Below are 23,035 nucleotides of genomic sequence, written 5' to 3' on the forward strand. Positions count from 1 at the left end.
AGTAGGGGCCACCCGCCTGCAGCCAGAAGAGGGGCTGGTGGGGAGGCTGGTGAGCTGTCCCTTCTGCCAGGGCGGGCCCAGCCTCAGCGCCCCGTGCACCTGAGCCGGGTGGGCAGCAGCTCCCATGCAGGGGCAGGAAGACAAGCTTGATAACCACAGGGACAGCGGAAGAGATATTTTAAAATCACCCATCGCTCAGGCAAGTGCTTTTTCTCCTTCTCTTTCCAGTTATAAATCTAGAGGAGAAAAAAAAAAAGGGAGAAAAAGAAGGAAGGGCAACAGAGAGAAAAGGGCAGCTTCACCAAAGGCCCAGGCAGGGAGGGAAGCGGATGTGGGCCAACCGGGGAAGCACTGGGGAGACCCCTCCAATGGGCGGCTCCCCGTTCCAATCTCCTGGCGCTGCAAATGCTGGAAGCCCGTTAGCAATTAAGCAATTTCGAGTTTGTTTTTTTTCTAGGAAACGTACGTTTTTCTTTGAGTGCCCTCCCTTCTTCCGACGTTTTCCCTTCTAGCCCCGTCTCTGCCATCCGTTTTAATCCACACACTAATTGTAATCCCATTAAAGCAAATATAATTTTATTAGTATTCACAGTTCATCAAGCTACCAATAATAACTGTTACTGCCAATTTTTTTTAAGCGGTAAACATTTCTGATGTTTAGAACAAACTGTAAACAAAAGCCACCCATGTACGAGGGTGACCCGGCGGGTCCCTAGCGCAGCCCTGAGCGCTTCCCCTGAACTCCACGCTAGCTGCCCGGTGACCTCCCAGGCTTCAGGTGTGGTAGCTGCCTCTTCCCTGACCTCCCTCGACACTCATATCAAAGACACCAGGAAGAGAGCTGCCCTGGAGGCCTGGGCCCGCTCTGCCAAGGACTGACCCTCTGGGGCAGGGAGTCCGAGGGGACGGCCACCGGGCCTCCCTGCGAGGCCCAGCACCGGCGCCCCGCGCTCTCCTCTTGGAGCAAATCCACCGCACTCTCGCCTGCACCGAAATCCTGAGCGCCGCCCCGCGCCACCCCCAGCCCGAGCCCGCGCTGCCCTCCTCCCCGGGCTGCAGGCTGTGAGGCTGGGCCGCACTCCGGCCACGCTTTGTCCGGCTTTAGCGGGATACCAGAGGCACTCGTTAAAGCAAATGCATCCCTGCAAACCCATTCTCGCCCTGACACTTCAAGGCTTTATATAGAAACAGGATTTGCTCGTCTTACACCGGCAGTCCCTATTAACGCTCGCCCGGCGCACACACCACCCTAATCCGCGAGGCCGCGGCGTACCCTGGTCCCCTCCCCCCGCCACAACAGCCGTTTTGTTCCCGCAGAAAGCGCCTCGTTGTCCCAGCCCCGGAACGTCTTAAGGAGGTGAATGCAGAATGCAGAAAAGGTTTCCGTGAAATTTAGATTTGCAGGAGGGGGCGGGGGAGGGTGGCGAGGCGCGGAAAGGCTTTAATTTCAGCCGGCTCCGGGGCTGCCCCTCCGAGACCCCCGGGGGAGGGTGGCCAGAGAAGGGCCGCTCTAAATCAGGGCGATGCAGTTTTGGGGGCTGGCGGGACGCGCGGCCCCGCTCAGCACCCAGGCAGCCACCGCGGCCGGGGCCGGGAAATGAAACCAAAGCTTCTCTGCTCCCGGGAGCGGAGCGGTGGGCACCCTGTTCCGCTCTCGAACGCTCCCGTCCCGCGCCCGCCCCGGCCGGGCACTGACCTGTGTGCGAAGCCATGGGCAGCGGCGACGGGAAGTACTTTCCCGGCTGGAAGTGCGCGGGGGGCTGCGCGGCGGGCCCGGCCGGGGCGAGGCGCGCGGCGGCGGCGGCACTGCGGTGGCCCAGGCTCCCGCGCTCCGACAGCAGATGCGGCGGCGGCGCAAAGTCGCGGCCATCCATGCCGGGCCCCGGCCCCGGTCCGCCGCCGCTTCCTCGGAGCAGCGCGGCCGGGGCCCGGGGGCGGCTCGGCGCAGAGGCGGCGGCGTCCGGGATCACAGGCGGTGGTGGCGGCGGGGCCGGTCAGCACACGGGAGGACTGGGCTTCTCGGCGGGTGGCCGCGCACCGAGCCGGCGGCCGCTGTGCGGGTTCATGGTCTGTGGAGGCAAAAGCAGAGGAGACACGGGTGACTGGGGGGCTCGGCTCGCCCTGGGGTCCCCGCCCCGCCCGCTCGCCCACTCCCCCCCACCCCCCACCCCCGCCGGCTCGAGCGAGCGGCGGCCAGGCCGGGTGGCGGGGCCGGGGCGCTCGGTGTCTCCCCGCGGCACGCGCGCGCAGCCCAGCACCTGGGACCCCGCGCGCGCACGCACCGTCCCGGCCACGCTTGGCCCGGGGCAGCTGGGGGAGCCCAGCCGCGCTGCTAGCCGCCTCCCGTTCTCGTTCCCGCGGGTCCCTGCAGCGAGGGCACCGCGGCGAAGAGGCTGCTGGCTCTGCTGGGTGATAAAAACCCAAATCTGCGAAGCCATCACGCACACTCGCGCACACACACACACACTCACACGCACACCCTCTCCCCTCCCCCGCTGCCCAAAGGTGTCTCGGAGGAAAAGGCCTGGGGTCCACGCTCGCTCACTCTCTCTCCCCACCTCATGCCCAGATCCAGCTTTTACTGCATTCCGCTTAACCAAATAACCATGCTAATTAAGCGAGTAATTTTATTGATTGTAACTCAAGAGTTTTGTTTTTTTTTTTTTTAATAACCTTCCTTTTCCCCCACTCCCATCCCCCCCATGCATCTTTCGGCCCATTCTTCTGAATCCGCTGTCGTCCTCCCTCCCCAGCCCCAGCGGGACCAGCTCCTGTCCCCAGAATCGCTCCAGGACCCCAGGCCGGCTCCTCAGAGCCCCGGGCGCCCCGCAACCGCCACCGGCATCACCTGGGCCGCCACGCCGCAGTGCCCGGCCTGCTGTCCCGGAGCCGGGAGCTTCCTGTTGAGGCTGTAACAATCACCCCGCCCCCCAATCAAATTCGCCCAAGATCTTCCTCTGCGGATTGGGGGCTTGGGGGTGGGGGGGATGCTTTCAGAGTCAGAATGCTGCTCTCTCAACGGCCCAAATCGGCCCTAGGATTTCTTCCTTCAGCGCCTGCCGGGGACCGCGAGCAGAGGCCGGTCTCGGCATGGCGGGGCGGCCTGGGTACGCGGGGTCTGCGGCGCCCAGTTCGGCCCTCCAGCCGGGGAAGGTGGGCCCGGCCCAGCACAACCTACTGCCAGCAGACCCCGCCCGGACCTCCGGCGGGGCCACCTAAAATGACCCTCACCTCCATTTTCTTTCACCCCCACCCAACGCAGAACATCCACTCAGGCGAAATTGGGGACAATTTCAGACTCTGGGTGCGGAGGATCGGAGCCAGTGATAGAAGCTACGTGCACCACCTTGCTCCCAGGCGTTCCTCCAAAGGCGCTCCCCGGCCGCACTTCACATATTCCTCTTCATCTCCTAAATACGTATTGTTTTTAATGTTTATCGCCTCCAACAAAAGGGAGATGGATAGGCTTGATATTCTTAATTAGGAACTTTGCAGAAAACCTTGTGTTTTTGTAGCCATCCCACCATGACAACAAAGCGATTAAGATGTTTTCCATCTCCTGAATACCTTTTTAAATTGCGATATTTTATGCTCCCGGTTCTAAAACGTGTTATTTGCAGACTATTTTGTGTCTGATTTAATCTATAACCGAAAACATAATGTATTAAGTGAATACATATTTGCTCTGCTGATAAGCTTTTTTAATATTTATTCGGAGAGCTTTTGCATTGTAAATAAATGGGTCTACACAAAGAGTTCTCTTTGTCTGGCAACTACATACAAAGGCGTTTGGGGCTCCCTTCCCTCTGGGGATCGCCAGCTCTCTCCCCCGGTCTAACAAACAGCTCGGCTCCCAAGCTCCGAGCCCGGCCTGCAAAGCGAGTGCCCGGCCGCCAGGGCCCGGAGAGTACTCTGGCGAGGGGGCTGCGAGCGCTGGGGTCAGGGGAGGGGCTGCCCAGGCAGGACCAGGGACGTGGGGGCCCCCAGCACCGGCCGGTGCCTCCCGAGCTCCGGAGGGCGCCGGGCGGGACAAAGGGAAAGAAGGAAAGAGAGGGAGGTCAGAAACCTGCAGCTTCAAAGGCGCCGAGGGCCGGAGAAGGGCCGGGGGCGGCGCACGCGGGGGTGCCAGGCTTCCTGGAGGCCTCCGGGGAGTCGTGTGTGCTGTGCTTTTGTTTTGTGGTTGTTTTTTTTTTTTTTCCAATGAGAAATTTCAAAGTTGAGAAAGCGTGAGCTGCTGGCGATTCTCGGGACGCGGGCTCGGCTACGAAGCAGGAATTTTAATCTCGCACCCCCTGCGGGCGGATCGCAGGCCCGATTGTTCCTTTCTCACCAGCCGGCTCGACTTTTTAAGCAAACAGGAGGCGGATTACTGTCGCCCGCCTGCGCCGCCACGGCTCTGACCGGATTGGAGGGGGCTTTTCTTTGTGTTCTCTCCTCCCGGGGAGAGGCCGCGCCGCGCCTCCGCGTCTGCCAGCGCCGGGCTTCGGGGGCCTGGGGAGCCCGAGGAGGCCAGGAAGCGGGGCGAGGAAGGGCGGCCACACGGCCCGGGCTGGGAGCCCCACAGTCCCGCAGCCGCGACGCCGCCACCCGCCGAGTGCCGAGGCCCACCCCCAGCCCAGCTCCAGGAGAGGCCGCGCAGGAGGACCGCGAGGACGGCGCCGCAGCGCCAGGTCAGGCTGAGCTAAGGGAGGAAACGGAGCGAAAAGTGATGGCGGGCAGAGGACCCCGGGCGGGCGGAGAATCGCTGACGAGGGCATTTCGGGAGGAGCTGAACCTCGGAGCACAGGGCTCCTTCCCGGGAAGGCAGGGCGTGACCCCGGAGCCGCGGGTCCCTCTTCCCGCGGCCCCAGGCGTGGCTGGCGCGCTCCAGGATCTGGGGCTTCTACAGGTTTGCTTTGTTTTCTGCTTTTGCATCTAAAAACCCGCTCTCTCCTCGCCCGCCTGTCGGAGACCCGGACTCCGACCCGTCTGCCTCCCTCCGGCGCCGTCTCCGGGAGCGCGGGCGCGGTGGGGCCTGCAGGCCGGGCTGGGACCTGGCGCGCCCGGGGGCGCTAGTGGCTCGGCCGCCGCCGCAGAACCCGCTCCCTGCGAAACAGCCGCACCCGCTCCCGAGGAGAGTCATGAGAACTAGGGTCGCGCCTGACCCCCGCGCCTGAGGAAAACCAGCCCGCGGGCCCCGCCACACGGGCCGTGACCCGAGCCCCGCACGCTGTCCCGAACGCACGGTGATAACGCCCCGCTGCGCCAGCCTCGCTCGGCCCCCCTCCTCCACCCCTTCTCCGAAAAAAAAATTCTGAAATGGGAACGAAGACCGAAAAACTCGCCATGACCGTTTCCCTCCCCGGCCCCTAGCTTCGACCCGGAAGGCCCTTCAGGGCAGCGGCCGTGGGTACCACGAGCCGGCCGGTTCCCCTAGCCGCGGACCGACCGGGCGGGGCCAACTCAGGACTGCTCCGGGGAGGGGAGCAGGGTAGGGGAGCGAATAGTAGGGGTTCGTTCGTGGGTCACCCAAAGCTGGGAGCACGCTGGCGGCGCCCGGACTTCGCCGACTGTCCGCCCGGTGCCACCCGCGCGGCTCGCGCCAGACGCAGCCTGGCGGTCCCTGTCCTGTCTCGAGTATTTATTTTTAATGCTGGGTGTCGATCGAGACAACAAGCGTTCAGAGCAAAGCAAGGACGCATTACGGGGGGAATTTTAAACCGATCGATAAGATTTTTCAGAGAAAAAAATCGCATATATAGTCCATATTCTTTAAGAAAAAAAAGCTTCGACATTTTAACGGATTTTGTTAAAAGGGAAGGTATATATTTCTTAACATCACAACCCTGAATTTCTTTTGCTAAAAAAAAAAAAAAATGTAAAACCCCAAAGCCAGAATAAAAAATAATAATAAAAATACAAAAACAAAAAAAAATGAAAGCAATTTCAGTTACTTACTGGAGGCTGTTTCCTGGATACAACTGAATGCAATACAATTAAATCAGTAAATGTGACTTTGTTTTGTATTCCTATTGGTATTTTCAATGTGCTGACTGTTGCACTGTAAATGCACCGCTTCCACAACAACGACTCTAGCGAGCCCATCCAGAGCGGCTCTCAAACCTGCAGCCTGGCGCGGCGAGCCACGGGCCCTGCATACTAATAAGCTCGTGCCACTCAGCCCGGAGCAGCCAGCGCGCTGATTGGCCGCGCAGCCCTCCGCGGCCGGGAGCTCGTGCCACTCATTCCGCGTAAACAGGCCTCCCAATAGGCTGGCGCCGGGCCAGGGAGCTGCCAATCAGGAAGCAGCGGGGCTACTACCAAGCCCGATGGCGCCTAATTCAAGCCCGGCGACTGCGCAGCTCCTCTGCGCAGATCATTGCTGCTGAATGGGAATGTGATGGCGCAGGGCAGGAGAGGGAGCTGGAACCAGCGAGTGCGCGTGTCCCGGCGGAGGGGGAGGCGTATACACAGACACAGACACACACACACATATATGTTTAATCCAGCAGGTCTAACGTTTGGCTTCTGCCGCACAGAAGGCCAAAGGAAGAAATACCACCACCCCTTAAAAGTAGCTACTTTTTCTCCCTGCGATCTGTCTGGCAGGTGGCAGGTAGGCCAGACCTCCAAGCCCAGAGGCCTCCCCAGGTTGCCTGGCCCATCTACCGCTCTGAGGCTGCTGCCTGCCCGGACCCGAGCTCACAGATCCACGTACGTCCGCTGCTTGGGCAGTACAAGCTTTGAATAGCCCGCCCGGCCCTCTCCTCCCCCTGACCTGGGGATCAGACCCTGGGAAGTGAGTTCTGAGTCTCCAGCCGTCTACATTAGTGGCTCTCAATTTTATCTCCCTCTGCCACACTTAGCAACAGAGCAACTACTAAAATGAAAATCAGGGATTTATTGAGAAGACAAGGATTGCCCTTTCTTCATCTACACCTAGATTTAAAAAATATTTTCAGCTCGATAAGGGGGGAAGGGGATATGGTGTGGTAAACCATGTATAGTATTTCTCAATGCTGCTCCCTGTCTGCATATCTGCTAAATTCTCACTCCAACTAAAGCAAGCTACTGAACAATTTTTATCGTAATCAGATGCAAACCACTTCTAAAATATTCTGCAAACAAATATTTCTGTTAGAATTTGGTTTCCCACCCAAATGCTATTTATTCTCAGGGAGTCGAGGTGATGTCTTAGTGGCGATGGATACATTTATTTTTGCTCCTCTTTCTCCCTGTGAATCTCTGCCTCCCCCTCTGGGGGAAAAAAGGATATTTAAACTAGAAGCCAAATGACAGATTCACACGCATTCGAAATTCTCCACCGTCTCATTCTAGCAGGGACACGAAAGAGTTAAACTCAAAGCCTGCTGTCTCTCTGTTTCCCCGCCCCCACTCCCGCTCCCGCGGGACCGCTGGGATTGGTTGGCACTCCGCCAGCGGACTGTCCATCACCGAGTGTAAACAAGGCGCTGATTGGCTGTTGTCCAGCCCGCACTGGGCCTCCTGAAAAAAGCAATTACTGGCTCCGCGGTTTCAAGGCGGCCCAAGGCCGCTTGATGAAAGGAGATAAGCTGGGGACCGTTTCCAGGATCCCCGCGGGCCGACCCGGGCAGCCCGGGAGCCGAGGTGCGGCGGAGAACCCGCGGATCAAAGGAATCTGGAGAGAAAGGGGAAGCGGGCGGCCGGCCCCGGCCGGCCTTCCCCCCCGCAGGCCACGCCGACCTGGGGTGGGGGGCTGCGGGCCGCGGGTGGGGACTCCGGGATTTCCCGCCTGCCTGAGTCGGGGCCTGCGCCGGCGCCGGCTTTGGGCGGCGCGGCCGGGAAGGGAGCTCCGGAGAGCCCGGGGCTCGCAGGTAAGCGCCAGGGCTCCGCGGGCCGGGCCGGGGGCTCAGGACAAGGCGCGGGGCCCGCCCCGGCTGGCTCGGGAGTGGCGGTCGCGCAGGCCCGGGTCCCGGCTCCGGCGTCTCCCGGCTCCGGCGGCCGGGACCCCTAGCGACCGAGCCCCTGGCCAGGCCCCAGGCCGGCGCCTTCGGAAGCGTAAATCCCCGTTGCGCGCGGAGATGAGATTAGCGCGCGGCTATTCATTAGGGCGGGGACGATTGAATTAGGTCCCTGGGCGCGGTCGCCGGCTGGGGGTGTGCTTGGCGCCGACCCCCGGGCTTTGGCCGTGGCATCGGGAGGCTGGAGTAGCGGCCCCAGTGAGTGTGTTGGGGAATCGGGCGCCTCTGGGTCCCAGCCCCGCGGGTGCAGGCGGAGGCTGCCCGCTTCCCGCGTACACCGAGGACGGCCGGCCCGGCTCCGGAGAAATGGCGCTTGGGAAAGGAGGGGAGGGGAAGGTTCCCGGACCTTGCACAGGGACGGGTCGCCGGGGACCCGCGCAACCCTCCGGGGATGGAGGAGGCGCGAGCTGGAAGCGGCGCGCGGGCCCGTGCCCGGGGCTAACACCGTGGGGCCCAGTCTCTCCTGGCTCGGGTGGATAGACGCGCCCCGAGGCCCCGGGTCCACGCAGGGCGCCCCTCACAGACGGCGCGTTTCCTACTCTCCTAAGGATCCGAGTTCCCATCACTGCCTCCGATGAGCTTGTTTCCGGATCAGGAACCTTTTTCAAGTTAATTTTTAAAGCCTCATTTGAATTTTTTAATATAGGAAAATATGTAGATGAGAAAAACCTTGGCTCCAACAAAGAGAACACCGTGGTTTCCCAGGACTTGCTCTGAGCTCGCCGCGTCAGGGCAGGGGCTCCACCTCAAACCGACCTGTGGGGGAAAGGGAGGCCTCAAGCCCCTGGGAGTCCTGGTCCCCTCCAGAATGTGTTGCAAGGAGAGTGGCTGGAAAGGCCCCACAGAGCCCCTAAACCAGCCTCCCCTCCCCCTTGGGCAGATTGTTCTAGGGTCCTGGAGCCTGAAGGATGGACCCTCAGCTTGCCTGCCCCCATCCCCAGTCATCGTTCACCATCCGAGAAATGCCCACTGCCAGGGACATGGGAGGGCAGAGAGTAGCTCACAGGTGCGTGGCCCCTATCTCCTGAAGCTAGTTTAGACCCTTCTAGCTCAGCCTCACCAGATTCCTAGGATGAGCACTGGCTTCACATCCCCCAAGTGCTGGCCCCTTCGTGTCCCCCAGAGAGGCTGCTCGGGCGGGCAAAGGCCCCGAGGCATTGAGTGCGCCTTCCAGAGCAGTGCAGAGGCTCCCTGCCCTTCTCCTTCCTCCCCATTTCTGCCTCCTCCTCCCCCAGTGTTCACTTAAAACAAATTGTAGTGGGCTTTTTGTTTTTTTTTTCAATACTGTTTCAAAACAGTTGTTACAGCAAATAACTGCAGACGGGTCTGCTGGACTCGGTGGAGAGGGGCTGGCAGCTGCCCAGCACCGGCGCCTGGCCGCTGGGCAGCTCCGGCAATACCAAAATAAGCTCCCGAGTTCTCCTGGAAGACTTGGGCCGCCGGGAGCTCAGGCTGGCGATCTGCTTGGAGGAAACCTCCCTGGTTTCCTTTTTTACTCTTCCTGCTGTCCAGAGCTAACAAATGTTTTTAATTTTAGAGGAACATGGTGTGGGGATCTGCAGATGCGCCTTCCACTGGGGAGAGGACCAGGGAGGGGACAGGAGGAAGAAAAGAGAGGGGATAATAAACCCACGGTCAGTCTTGATGCTGGAGTGCCCAGGTCTCCCAAGTTCCTGCAGCTTTACAGATGAGTGGGCTGCAAGTGAGGCTGGGCCTGTGGACAGCCAGTGGGGCCTGGAACAGTGCCAGGAGTGGCCTTGAACCCCACCTTGATCCCTCTCCAGCAGGATCTGGGGTCACTGCCATGGGCCTGGCAGACATCACTCCAGGTTTGCCCTCTGGCCTGGGTAGAAGATAAACCCCCCACCCCACATAACTAGCTGCGCTTCTACACCTGGCAGGCCGGCTCACACATCACACTTTGAATGCATACACACACTTGTGCACAGTCTTGAGTGTGTGCACATACATCTGCCTGTACACACTCATGTGCCAACATGTGAATCACTTGGAAGTGTACACACCCAAACCCACAGTACAGATGGGCAGACAGGTGAGCCTCACGCAGCATGTCACACTCCCACATGCACAAAACATGCATGCAGAGGCACATCACACACGCAGAGGCACATCACACACGCAGAGGCACTCCCGAGAACCACCTTCTCCCTTCCAGCCTAGGGGCCCCTGTTCCCCCAGAACTGGGCCCAGCCCTGGAGCCCCCTCCAGCACTCCTCTCCCACCCCCACGCTCCCCAAGAATGGCAGCAGATGTAGGTCTCCCGGCTCCCAAACCACTGAGATCCTGCTCTGTCTGAAATAATCATATAAATAATTATTTTTTAATACAAGGGGGTGGGAGTGTCAGGCAAGTTACATGAAATTGTGAATTAGCCATTGCTCCAAATAAATGCCTGCTTCGGCCAGAGAGCAGCAGCTCGGCGCCCCCAGTAATCCCGTGTTAGGTGTCTCTCCATTGTTCCCTGGGCCATTAGTCAAAGGGCAAATTAGAAACAATTTCTTGATGACAAAAATTGACTCTTAATTCTTCCCACCAGAGGCACAGGGGGACAAGTCCAGGGGCCAGGCCTGAGACTGGGGCTGGCATCAGGAGGGGTAGGCAGGGGTCGAGGTGGGGGGCCTAAAATGGTTCACAGCGGAGACTTCCCTCAACCGGAGGACAGCAGCAGCTCACCCCCACCCCAGAATCCGTGTTCGGGAGGACAGCTGGGGCGGGGGGTTAGGAGCAATCCCACTCCCTCCCGGAAGAGGTCCTGACCCCCCACCCCACCCATCTGCCTGTAGAAGCCCCTCTGCTATAGACTGGGGGGAGTTCTTTTCATCAGGGTCTTTCCTGGTGCCTGGAGGGAAGAGGGTGTGGGGGAAAGGTCCGTGTGTTCCCCCCTCACCTCCCCTGCTCAGCAGTGTGACCTCTGGCTCTGGGGAGGATTGGGAAGCCCCAGGGTCTGTGCCTTGGAGTGGGGGGCAGCCTTGTCTCTGCCACAGCTTCTGCCTTCGGGAGCTTACCCTTCATAGGAGCAGAACTGTTGTGGAGGGGAGAGGACGGCGAAGGTTCCGAAGCGAAGGGGGCTGCCCCCACTGAAAACAAAGCTTCCAATCACAGCCCCTTCATTTCTCAGGACCCAGAGGATGAGGTGGCAGGGGAGGGGGCTGCATGGAGGGAGCGCCGCACCCTCGTCCCCAGCGCCTGGGCTGAGGCAGGCCACAGAGGAGCAAGGCTTGTCAGCGGCCAGGCCTGGGTGGGAGATTGTCTTCCAGGCACACACAGCTCCCAGCCCGGCGCACAAGGCTGTCTGTCCCTTCTTGGGCACTCCCAGCGGGTCCCTGGCTCCAGCCTAAGCAGGGAGCCAGGTTGGAGATGTGGGAAGGCAGAAGTCCCAGGGATCCTGGGAGAGGCTCAGGTTGTACCTGCAGGCCATGGTCTCCTCGACAGACCTCGGGAGGAGGTTGTAAGTTTTTTAAAGAAACCAGAGCAGCAGAGCAAAGGGACTCAGAAGCCCGTGGCACGACTTTCTGGACTCCCCGTCCAGTGAGGGGGCTCCATGGCTGCAGTTGCCGGTTTTGTCCAACCAGGTCAGGAGGCTGCCCGGCCCCCTCCCCGCTCTCAAAGTTGCTTGTTAAACACAGAGTCGTAATTTGTGGCTAAATATAACCAGTGTGTTCGCACGGAAAGTATAATTCAGGGTGCTTGTTGTATGAGGTTATCAAGGAGACCCATCTGGGTTAAATTAAAGTGATTTTCATAAAGGGCAGAAGCACCCCTTTGCCTGGTTTCCTCTGCCTTTTTATTAGTGACGGTGTGATTGTTGCAATTATTAGAGGGGATCAAGGAAGGTGGGAGTTGCCAGGGACCCCCCTGCTGAGGAGGGATCCTCCCAGCCCCCTTCCACTCACCACTGTCCCGCTGCCCCTCCAGCCTCCTGGTCACTGTCACCTCCTCTGCGGCTGGAGGACTGGAGAAAGGCCCAGGAGCCCTGGGAATCTCTACTGTGCCAGGCTGCCTTCCCTAAAGGCCGGCTCCTTCCCCACAGGCAGCCAGTCTGGGGGTGGACCTGGAGGGGACCTGGAGGGGCAGGGTTCTCTGGGAATCTCTGGGCCAAGGGATGTGCTTTGGGGATCCGCTGGAATAAAGAGTAATTGGTTTTCCCCGCAGGAGGCTGACCCCAAACAGCCCTCAGTCTTCCTGCCCACGAGGACAACGAGGACAGGAAGCCAGACCCGGGAGAGAAAGTCCAGATCAGACAGATGGGGGTTGGGAGGGCCTAGTGGCTGAAACTGCCCTGCTAGGGGACAGTGCTCAGGCAGGACCAATCCAAATGAGGGCACTGCTTATGTGGTCCTTCTGGGAGCATCCTCCAGAGCAGAGCCTGGCTTCAGGCCCTCCCTGCAAGGACACCTGCCTCCACTCCCTGCCAGACCAGGCCTGGCTGCAGAGGTGAAGGGGGCGTCAGGGCTGCCTGTCTTCACTGTTTGGCTCTCCACTGTTTGGCTGTGTTTACACATATCGCTGTCAGGGTGTCTGGACAGTGGGGCTCAGAGGGCCTTGCCGGCCCAGACTTCCCCAGGACTATTCTCACATCGGTGGGAGGGCCCTAGTGGAGGGGTGCAGGCTGGGTGGCGGGGCCAGGCCAGCGGAGACCTAGAGGACCATGGAGCATTTAGGTCTCATACCCAACCCCACCCTGTCCTCTGAGCTTCAGTTACAGACCCAGACAGCAGGAGGGCAGGGCCCGGCCCCTTCTCACCCATCCTCAAGGCAGGCAGGAACTCTGAGGCCAGCTTCCACCAGGGGTTCCCTTAGCCCCCACCCCCCAAAAGCCCCAGACCCTGCCAGGCCTCACCCTGCCAGCATCGTGGCCCCAGCTGAGGGCTCCCAAAGGCGGTTGCTGCTAACACAAGCAGGAGGCCTCAGGGCATCCCGCAGGGCACACACCAGATCGACCTGGGCTCCTCACACACCTCCCAGACCTAGCCCTCTAGTGGGTCCTGGCCCACAAACCCCCACGCGCCGCCCCTGATATGAGCCCCACGGCCCACCTGCCCTCCAGCCCTGGAGACTTCTCTCCCTTGGCCATGGCTCCCGTTGGGAGGCTGCAGGCCCTCCCTGGGCTGGACCAGAGGGGACAGACTGTCTCTCCCCCGCGACTTCTGGGGGCACTGGAGTCCTTGGCCTGGTTACCTACAGCATTTATAGCCCTCCAGTAAGTTATTTGGAGTTGTCACAGAGCAGCATGTGGGGCAGAGCCCTCACCTCCAGCCCCTGGACCACCTGACTGCTGCCTCCGCCTGCTCCAAATACGGCCACCGCCTCTTTTGTTAACGGGACAGTTGATCCATTAAATTAAAAATCATTCAATAGATTCATTTTTTTTCTGGCCTGCACAAATACGTATTCTACTTCAATTCATGAAGCATCAGTACTTGCTGCAGGGATAATTCCCCAGGCGGGAGAGGAGTTTCGGGGAAAGTGCCCCGAAAGGGAGACACCCCCAAAATCTCCTTCCCAACAGCCAAGACAGGAAGGCCAGAGGAGCCTGCCCCGGGCCAGGGCCCAGACCCGCGCAGCAGCCCGCTCTCCTGGCCACTTCCGCCGGGGCCTTTCCGAGCAAAGTCCATTAGGGCCAGATCTCTGCGCCTGCCCTACCCGGGGTCCGGGCAATAAGCAGCCCCGACCACCGCCCGCAGCCCAACCTCGGCCCGGGGGAAGACACACTGGAGGCATTTTCTTCCCTCTGGAATTGATTGTTTTTTGTTTTTGTTTTAATAGCAGGACTTTTCCAAGCAAAAAGTCTCCTGAGGCGGGTGGTAAAAAATCAAAGCGTCTACATCCAAGCCCGGAACAAAAGCCCTTTGGAAATCCCGCGGCGGGGCCGGGCGCGGGCGGTTGCGGCGGGAGGGGCGGCCGAGCGCGCCCAGGACCCGCGTCGGGAGAAGCCGCGCAGCGCCCACCACGGGGTCGAGTCCCGGCGGCTCCACCTGCTCCGGAGTCGGGCCTGTCCCTCTGTCTGGGGAGGCGGCCAGAGGCGCCATCGCCGCAAATTTATGGCCCGGGTGACGTGCTTCCTACTCCCACAGTGGGGCCCGGTGACATTAAACAGAAAATTGACGAGAGCGGAGCGAAGCCGAATCCCTTTCCCTCCAGCCCGGTCCCCCTCGCTTTTCGGGGAGGGAACCAGGGACCAGAGCAAGGGCGTCCCCGAGTTTGTGCGCTCGGGAGCCCGTGCCGGAGACCTCCCGGATTCCAGAGCCCAGGCCGCGTGCTTCGGGCGCGCAACCCCCGCCCGGACCGCACCCCTTCGCAACCTCAGCTCCCGTTCCACGTGCCTGGGGCGGCCAGGCAGAGTGGGGCCCCGCACCCGGGTCGCTCCCGCTCGGAGGGCCCAGGCCGGATGAGGCTCAGACGCGCCCTCGGCCCTCCCTCCGCGCCCCAGCTCCGGAGAGCGCCCTGCTGCCTCCAGCACAGCTGGGGAGGGAGGACCCCGGTTGCCCAGCCCCCACCCTTGCCGCTGCGCCCCGCCCTCGGCCGGCGCAAGTGGTAGAAGAGAGCTAGAGACGAGCGGGGCGCGCCTGGGTGGCTGCCGGGGGTCGCTCCTCTGGCCTCGAGCGCCCGCTCCCTCCGCCCCCCGGTGCCTCCTGGCACCGAACCCGCCGCGCCGCGTCCTTAAAGGCGCTGCCTGCTCTGCTGGCCTTTGTCTGCGTGTCAGGGAAGGTCACACTGGGGGGTGGTGCGGGGACAGCGACACTGCCGGGCGCCGGCATAACCCCTACCCCCTCCCCCGCCCCTCGGGGCACTTGCTGCGGCCCTGCAGGCGTTGGTCTTGTGGCACTTGTCCTGTCGTGCTGGGTTACACACAGCCATGACCGGAGCCAGCGCATGTGTTTCTCAGAGAGGAATCCAGGGAGCCCTGTGGGGGCTGCTTGGGGAAATGATGCTGCCATCCCCACGCCCCTGGTGCCAAACAGGGAGAATAAAGGAGCCCTGGCTTGAGGGAGACAGCCCCAGGGGACGGACAGAACCCTGGTTCATAGCCCAGAGAGGGAACGGGAGGGCCAGGCCTCAGCCAACTCCAATCCTGCGCTGCCTGAGCCAACTCCATTCCTCACCCCTCTTGCCTGCGTGGTTATCGTGGGCAGCGGGGGTACCAGATCCTACCCTGCCTGTTCAACCCTCTAGACAGCCTGGGACACAGAGAGCATGGTGGCCATGCCTGTTTTACAGATGAGCAGAAGGAGACTGTGAGAACAAATAACATGCCCTTGTTCACACCTGGGGCCTGGGTGCCTAGGCCCTGGATTCTTCTGGAAAACTAGTCCTAGGGTTGGCTGGCTTTTGGGCCTCGGACCACCCTAAGACTCATGGCTGGGGCAGACATGATGCGTCCCGACTTCTACCTTGTAGACCAGGAGCAGAACAAAACGGGCCTCGTGACCAGCCATTGGGCGTCTTGGCCACAGCACCCACGGAAAGATGTGTCAGGGTCCAGCTCTCCCTGGGAAGCCCTTCCGAAAGCTCGCGGCTGGCCTGTTTCTCTGTCACTGGGATGAGGCCCCAGCAAGGCAGATCGCAGCCTGCAGCCGGGAGGAACTGCTAATATATGGCAAGAGTCTGGAAAGCAGATTCCAAAAGGTCACGTTGGACTGAAACCAACAAGATTACGTTGAACAGGCTGTATGTGAACCTCCACTTTCAGGTTCAAAAATCAGTTGTAAAAATGCAGGCAGCTTCCCACTGAAGACTTGCTGGGCCAAGCCGCAGCTGTCTGCACCACTCAGGCAGCTCATCCACCCCCTGTCTCCCCGACACAGGCCCCCTTGTGAATTTCCCTGAGCCCCAGCAGCTGAGCCTGCGCCCTGGGGTGGGAGTGGGAGCTCCCAGGATGTCTGACCCGCTGTCTCTGATGTCAGGTCCGCTGGGGGAGGGGATGCAGCTGGGGACAGTAGAGAATGGGGTCCTTGTGCCACTGTCATCAGGCCCAGGGCTTCCATGAACACGGCTTTGTCTGCACCCATACCCCGTGGTGACCATGGGACCAGCGGATCAGTGGGCCTCTGAACAGGAGGGGCATGCAGAGCTGCTTTTTGGCCTCAGTTAACTCTTAAATGGGTGTCAGAGGCACTGTCTTTCCTGAGCTATGTGCCTCGTGCCGGGGAGCCTTAGGGCCACACGGAAGGGTAGAAATCAGTTTCAGGTCCCGAGGTCTGGAACAGCTTTTTTAAACCCAGTTTTTTTCCTATGAAAATGGCTGCAGACACTGGGGGAGGGAGAGGGTGGTCCTGAACCTGATGACTCTGAAATATGCTTGGCCTTTCCCAGAGATTCCTGCTCCCAACCCAGGCCCAGATGGCAACAGAAGCTTATGGTGAGTAGGCACCGGTCCTGGTCTGGTTCCAGCATGCACCGCATTGCTGGGGAGGTCTTGGTGGTCCAGAGGAGGTAGCCCCCACCCTGGGCATCCATCCACGCAGGCCCCAGCCCCTGCAGGACGACCCCATTACAGAAGGGAGAAGTATATGGAGACGCTCGGCCGAGGTTGGGAGACCTGGAAGCTGGAGGTAGTGCACCTGGGTATATAGTGTGATGGGTTGATGGGTGGGTTATATTCTCTTCTTTAGAATTTTCTATGTTTTTCAAATTGCCCTTTTGAAATGTATTCATATTGTAATCAGAAAACAAAACAGGCCAGGCATGGTGGTTCATACTTGTAATCCCAACACTTTGGGAGGCTGAAGCAGGTGGATCACCTGAGGCCAGGAGTCCAAGACCAGCCTGGCCAACTTGGTGAAACCCTGTCTCTACTAAGAATATAAAAATTAGCCAGGCGTGGTGGTAGGCACCTGCAGTCCCAGCTACTTGGGAGGCTGAGGCACGAGAATTGCTCAAACCCAGGAGGCGGAGGTTGCAGTGAGCCGAGATCTCGCCACTGCAGTCCAGCCTGGGCAACAGAGAGGGACTCTGTCTCAAAAAAAAGAAAACAAAGCAAACCAATGAACACTATTCCAAACAAATGTCCAGCCTCCCTCTGCCAGAGATCAGAGGCTGCAAAGTGGGCTCTGTCCCCAGCCACACAGCTGGGGAACCCACAGGGTGCCAGGCCCCCCCAGCCCCATCCCTGCCCCACAGGCTCCTGGAATGATTGTAGGCTCTGGACTGTCTCAGTTTGCCCACAGCCTCCCCTAGGTGCCCGGGGAGCCACTGGCCAGCACTCCAGTCAGGGCTTGATGGGGAGACGGAAACCAGGCTCGAATTCCTTCCCACACCCCAAAACGCCAGTGTGCACAGTGAGGGGAGCCCTGGCCAGACAGCACAGACGGCATGCCTGCCCGCGAGAGGCCCAGGGCCCCAGGGAGCCAGAGGGGCAGGGTGCCTGGCAGCATTCAGGCACATGGGCCCAGGCCCCCCGACACCGGGCTGAGGCCAGCCTCCCCCAGAGCGGTTTGGAGCCCCGCCCTGGAGGGGGAGCGGATCGCCCAGCATGGGGGTGATGAGCCACCAGGTGGTGAGGCTGCCCAGCAGGGCTGGACCCCCTTTTGGATCCCCCTTCTGATTTCTGTACCCCTGAGTCTTGCCCATGCCATAACCTCACCCTGCCAAGGCCAAGGGACAGGGGGGCAACAATGCCCTCACCAAGCTTGCCCTGGGACAGTCACCTCACTCGGGGGAAGCTGGGTTGTGCTGAATTTTCTGCATGGTGTGGGTCCGTGGGCTGGGGGTCACTTCGCCTCCCTGCACCCATCCTAGGACCCTGGGGCTGCAAGCAGGCTGGAAACCCTGTGGGGACGAGTGGAGCCCAGGGACTTCTAGGAGAGGGTTGTATGTGACAAGCGGCTCCAGCGGACACGGGCTTGTGAACATGGGGGCTGGGGTGGGGTCAGGGTATGAACAGCGCAGGCCTAGAAGCCTCAGACTCTGAGGGGTGGGAAAGAGTCCCCAACACAGAATCAGAGAAGGATCCCGGAGTGGGGGGAAGAAGAAACGGGCGGAGTGGGCGCTGCCATCCTTCCTTGGGGCGCATTTCCTCCCTGCCCTGACCAAGAGGAAGGGACCCTCCTGCCTCCAGAAGGGACTTCTCCGAGTCCGGGACACACGAGGAAACCGAGGCTCAGTCACCAGGAAGCCCTCACTCCCTGTCAAGGCCACCCAACAGGAAGAAGGGGAGGCAGGATGTGATCCCAGGCTTCCCTCCCAGCCTGCACGCTGCTGCACTACCCAACCCTGAGGACCCCAAGAGCCTCCAAGAATGTGGGATTTTGGTTCTGAGCCCCCACAGGGGCCACTGGTGGCCTCTGGTTCAGGACCACCAGAATTGGCCCAGATGCCCGAGCAGTCAAGGGGAGGGCTTTGTGGAGTGTGGGGGTCTGTCCTCCCCCATGGCCACAAACAGAGCCCACCCCTCAAATGCAGGTGGGGTGGGGCAGGGGAGCGCCTCGGCTTGGTCATCTGGGCTCCAGTGAGGCTGCCTGCTCCTCCTCACCCGCATGGGAGGCTGAGGGTGGGGCCCTGGGGGAGGGGCTGCCCCAGGCTGTAGTGCCTGGGAGAGCTGGGGGTGGAGGGGACAGGCGGAAGGCCCTCCTGCCTGGCCCTGGCTGCCCAGGTCTTGCTGCCTCCCCCTGTTGGGTGATTTAGATGATTACAGACCTGAGGTCCCGCCAGGCGCGTTGGCTGATGCCTGTAATCCTAGCACTTTGGGAGGCTGAGGCAGGTGGATCACTTGAGCTCAGGAGTTCGAGACCAGCCTGACCAACATGGTGAAACCCCATGTCTACTAAAAATACAAAAATTAGTGTGGTGGCGCGCCCCTGTAATCCCAGCTACTCTGGAGGCTGAGGCAGGAGAATCGCTTGAACCTGGGAGGCAGAGGTTGCAGTGAGGCGAGATCACACCACTGCCCTGCAGTCTGGGCAACAGAGCGAGTCTGTCTCAAAAAAATATAAATAAATACATAAATACATAAATAAACCTGAGGTGCAAAGTTTAAAGGTTTGGGTGACACATCAGAGGCAGGCCTGGGGAAGAGGTGTCTGTCCTACCCTCCCAGAGCACATCCTCCAAGGGCTTGGGCCCCGGGGATGCTGAGTGGCCCCTTGGAACTTGTGAGGAGCTGACATATGGGTGGGGACCAGAGGAGGGGCCGTGGAGAGCCCTGGTAAGGGTGTGGGCGCTGGTGGGGCCTGCCTGGTGTGTGATGGGGACAGGCACAGGCATGGGGGTGGCCCACATCCAAGACAGTGGGCTCCTGGGGCCACCTCCTCTCCACACGGTGGCCCCAGGTCTAGCTCGGGCCTAACAGCCCAGCCATCCCTGAGAGCCAGTGCAGAGGGTACAGCAGCTGCCTCCTCTCGGGGCCCGCCGGACGGTCGCCATCCTGCCAGAAGCGCAGGGTGGGAACTCCCGTGCCCATCGCCAGAGAGAGAAATGCTCCTTGGTCTCAGGAGGCGGCGGGGCCCGGCACTCACACGGACCTGGGTGCAAGTCGGCCAGTTCCAGCTGGGCACACTGGGCAGGTCACCCACCTCCCGAGCCCTCCATGTCCAGGCCATTGTGGGAAAACCCTCTCCAACAGGGGAGTGAAGGAACAGGATGGAGTGGGGGTGGCCCCAAGGCACGGGGAGAACCAGAGGCTGCGGGTGAGGCCCCACTGTGGGTGAGGCCCCGCCGTGTGCCCTGTCCCGTCTCTTCCTCTGAGGGCAGGCGCCTTACCCGATCACCCTCCCGGCTTTCTCAGCCGCCCCTGCCTGGGCTTGCTCCTGTCTGGTGTTGGGTGACCTGCCTGCTGCTCTCAGGCCCCACACCCATTTGTGGCCTCGTGGCCATGAGTGGCCCTGTCCCCGACTCTGAAGTAGTGTAGAAGCTCCACTGCAGTGGGCACAGTGGTGGCCCCCAAATGATCGGTCCACCTGGAGCCTGTGAACACAACAGACTTATTTGGGAAAAGGGTCTTTGTCCAGAGACAAAGGCCCTTAGAAGATAGAGGTCGGAGGAGATTTGAGAGGGAGGTGAGAGAGGCCACATGAAGACGAGGCAGAGAGAGGAGTGACACGGCCAAGGCCACGGGACGCCTGGGGCCACCAAATGCCAGAAGAGGCGGAAAGAACCTGCCCTGCAGCCTGCGGACCGAGGACAGTCCTGCCGACAGCTTGATTTTGGTTCCGGCCACCAGGACAGGGAGAGAATAAACTTCTGTTGTTTGCAGCTGCCCCATTTGTGGTCCTTTGTTGGGTGGCCCCAGACATAATCCCAGCACTGGCCTGGCCCATGGGCAGCTGTCCCCAGCCCGGTGGAGGGTGTGGCTGTGACTTTCCCCCCAGCAGATCCAGGACCCCAGTCTCAATGAGCTGCCATTGGGCCGTTGGGCGCCTGCCAGCCTGTGGCAGAAGGACCAGGACCTGGGGGCGGGCAGGGAGCAAGGGCTGCGTGAACTGGCTGGGAGGAAGGACTGAGGCCACACCAGTTCCCGGGGGATGCAGACGTCACCAGTGTGGAGTCTGGGGCTGTTCTGACAGGCTTTAGATAGAAATTTCTTTTTCTCTCTGGAAAGGGCGGCGGGTGGGCCTGAGTGCAAGGGAGCATGGACTGGAAACTTGGGGAGCCTTGGGTTCTGCCTCATCCCCTCCATCCCTGTGGGGCCATGCCCACTCACCGAGGGGTTCTTGCCGCCTTGACTGAGGGTGGCCGGGCACCAGCACCTTCGCAGCTTTGCCCCACACTTCGGCATGGGGGGCGGGTGGTGCAGAGTTCTCCTGTTTTACACAGAAGGGAACTGAGGCACAGGGAGAGGACAGTCTGCCGCTGGTGCTGACCGTGGACTCCTGCCCTCCATGACGAATGTGCTCGTGTTTCCTGGCTGCCCCCCGACCCCACTCCCACCTCCCTGGCTAAACAAGGGAGACCTTGGCGTGAGTTCTCCTTTTTCCTTTCTGGAAGGAATGGCAGACTCTGGACATGCTCCTAGAGATGGGAGGCCAAAATGATCAATGTCCAGGGTCCCTTCATCTCAGAGGGTCTCGAGTCACCTCATTTAAAAGTGGGAAACGCCGGGCGCGGTGGCTCAAGCCTGTAATCCCAGCACTTTGGGAGGCCGAGACGGGCGGATCACGAGGTCAGGAGATGGAGACCATCTTGGCTAACACGGTGAAACCCCGTCTCTACTAAAAAATACAAAAAACTAGCCGGGCGAGGTGGCGGGCGCCTGTAGTCTCAGCTACTCAGGAGGCTGAGGCAGGAGAATGGCGTAAACCCCGGAGGCGGAGCTTGCAGTGAGCTGAGATGCGGCCACTGCACTCCAGCCTGAGCGACAGAGCGAGACTCCGTCTCAAAAAAAAAAAAAAAAAAGTGGGAAACTGGGGATCCTGGAGCCTCCCCTGCACCCTAGATGCTTCTGGGGCCCTTGAGAACTTGCCCTGAGCTGTCACCTGGCCTAGACTCCCAGCCACTTTCAGGGCACAGAGAAACTGCCCCTACTCTGAAAATGTGGAGACTGGGACCCAGAGAGATAGAGTGACTTGCCCATGGCCACACAGCCTGTGAGGGGTGACCAGGTTTGGTCTCTGCCAGTTGTTCTGGCTCTGCTCCTGCAGTCACAGCCACCACCCCTGAGGCTTGCCCGGGGTGGGGGCAGGGGGTGGGGACCCGGGAGCCGGGGGGAGCTGGGGGGGAGTGGGGGGTTGGGGAACGGAGGCACAGCCAGGTGCGCGTTATGAGCTCGAGGGCAGCATCCCAGTCCATTTGTCCTTTTCAAAGTGTGGCCTGGGGCCGGGCGCGGTGGCTCAAGCCTGTAATCCCAGCACTTTGGGAGGCCGAGACGGGCGGATCACGAGGTCAGGAGTTCGAGACCATCCTGGCTGACACGGTGAAACCCCGTCTCTACTAAAAAATACAAAAATCTAGCCGGGCGAGGTGGCGGGCGCCTGTAGTCCTGGCTACTCGGGAGGCTGAGGCAGGAGAATGACGTAAAAACCCGGGAGGCGGAGCTTGCAGTGAGCTGAGATCCGGCCACTGCACTCCAGCCTGGGCGACATAGCGAGACTCTGTCTCAAAAAAAACAAAAAAAAACAAAAAAACACAAAAAACAAAGTGTGGCCTGGGGCTGGGCGCAGTGGCTCACACCACTTGTAGTCCAACAGGCTGGGAAGGCCAGAGTGGCTCTTCCTGGACTGCCCAGGGGGTCTGTGAGGGGGCTTCCCCCAGTCCCAGCGCTGCCCGCAGTGTGAGCTGAGTGACCCTGAGTGAGAGTCGAGACCTCCCAGGCTCAGTTCCTTCATGTCCAGTAAAGGCGCTGACCGGAGGCCCCCATCTGAGTTGGTGCCCACAAGCACCCCTGCCCGGAGGCCGCCCTTCCAGCTCTGCGGCAGCATCGGGCCATTTAGAACCCTGTGCTGGGCTTACAACTTAAAGCAGCGGTTCCCAACCTTTTTGGCACCCAGGATGGGTTTTGTGAAAGGCAGTTTTTCCACGGACAGTGAGGGTGGTGGTGGTTTTGGGATGAAACTGTTGCACCTCAGACCATCAGGCGTTAGAGTCTCATAAGAAGGGTGCAACCCAGATGCCTCACATGCGCAGTTCACAGTAGGGTTCTCGGGTTCCGCGCCTAAGAGAATCCAACGCCACCGCTGACCTGGCGGGAGGCGGAGCTCAGGCGGGGACGCTGGCTCGCCCGCAGCTCACTTGCTGCTGCGTGGTCCAGTTCCTAACAGGACACCAACAGGTCCGTGGCCCGGGGGTTGAGGACCCCTGACTTAAAGGACACCCCCAGCCTGATAAGCACCGTCGCTGAGCACAGGCTGGCACGGAGGCCGGAGAGGGCTGCCCCCTGGGTGTTGCTAAGCACCCCGCCCCTGGAGGGAACCGGCTCTGGAACCTGCTCTCGCAGCAGCGTCAGCTGGGATGCTACCGCGTGTTAGCAGGACTGTGTCAAAGCTGGCGTCTGGAATTCAGAAGGAAAATCAGACATTGCTGGGCCAATCATGGAAGCGGCCTCGCCCCGGAGAGCTGGGGAAATTGAGGCCCAGAGAGACGTGTGGAGTCACTGGTGGGAT

At 60.5% G+C, this 23,035-nt stretch overlaps 1 protein-coding gene across 2 annotated transcripts in view; it reads right to left on the reverse strand.

Annotated features, from left to right (window-relative positions):
- The window catches only part of BAHCC1 (BAH domain and coiled-coil containing 1), a 66,421-nt gene extending 64,547 nt beyond the window's left edge, over positions 1–1,874 (reverse strand). For both annotated transcript variants that reach the window (XM_050763984.1, XM_050763983.1), the window contains exon 1: positions 1,697–1,874. In XM_050763984.1, coding sequence (XP_050619941.1) covers positions 1,697–1,874 — 178 coding nt within the window. The remainder of the gene's footprint in view (positions 1–1,696) is intronic.
- Positions 1,875–23,035: the final 21,161 nt, after the last annotated feature.

The sequence above is a fragment of the Macaca thibetana genome, chromosome 16 (genome assembly GCF_024542745.1).
Source record: "Macaca thibetana thibetana isolate TM-01 chromosome 16, ASM2454274v1, whole genome shotgun sequence".
NCBI classification, from domain to species: domain Eukaryota; kingdom Metazoa; phylum Chordata; class Mammalia; order Primates; family Cercopithecidae; genus Macaca; species Macaca thibetana.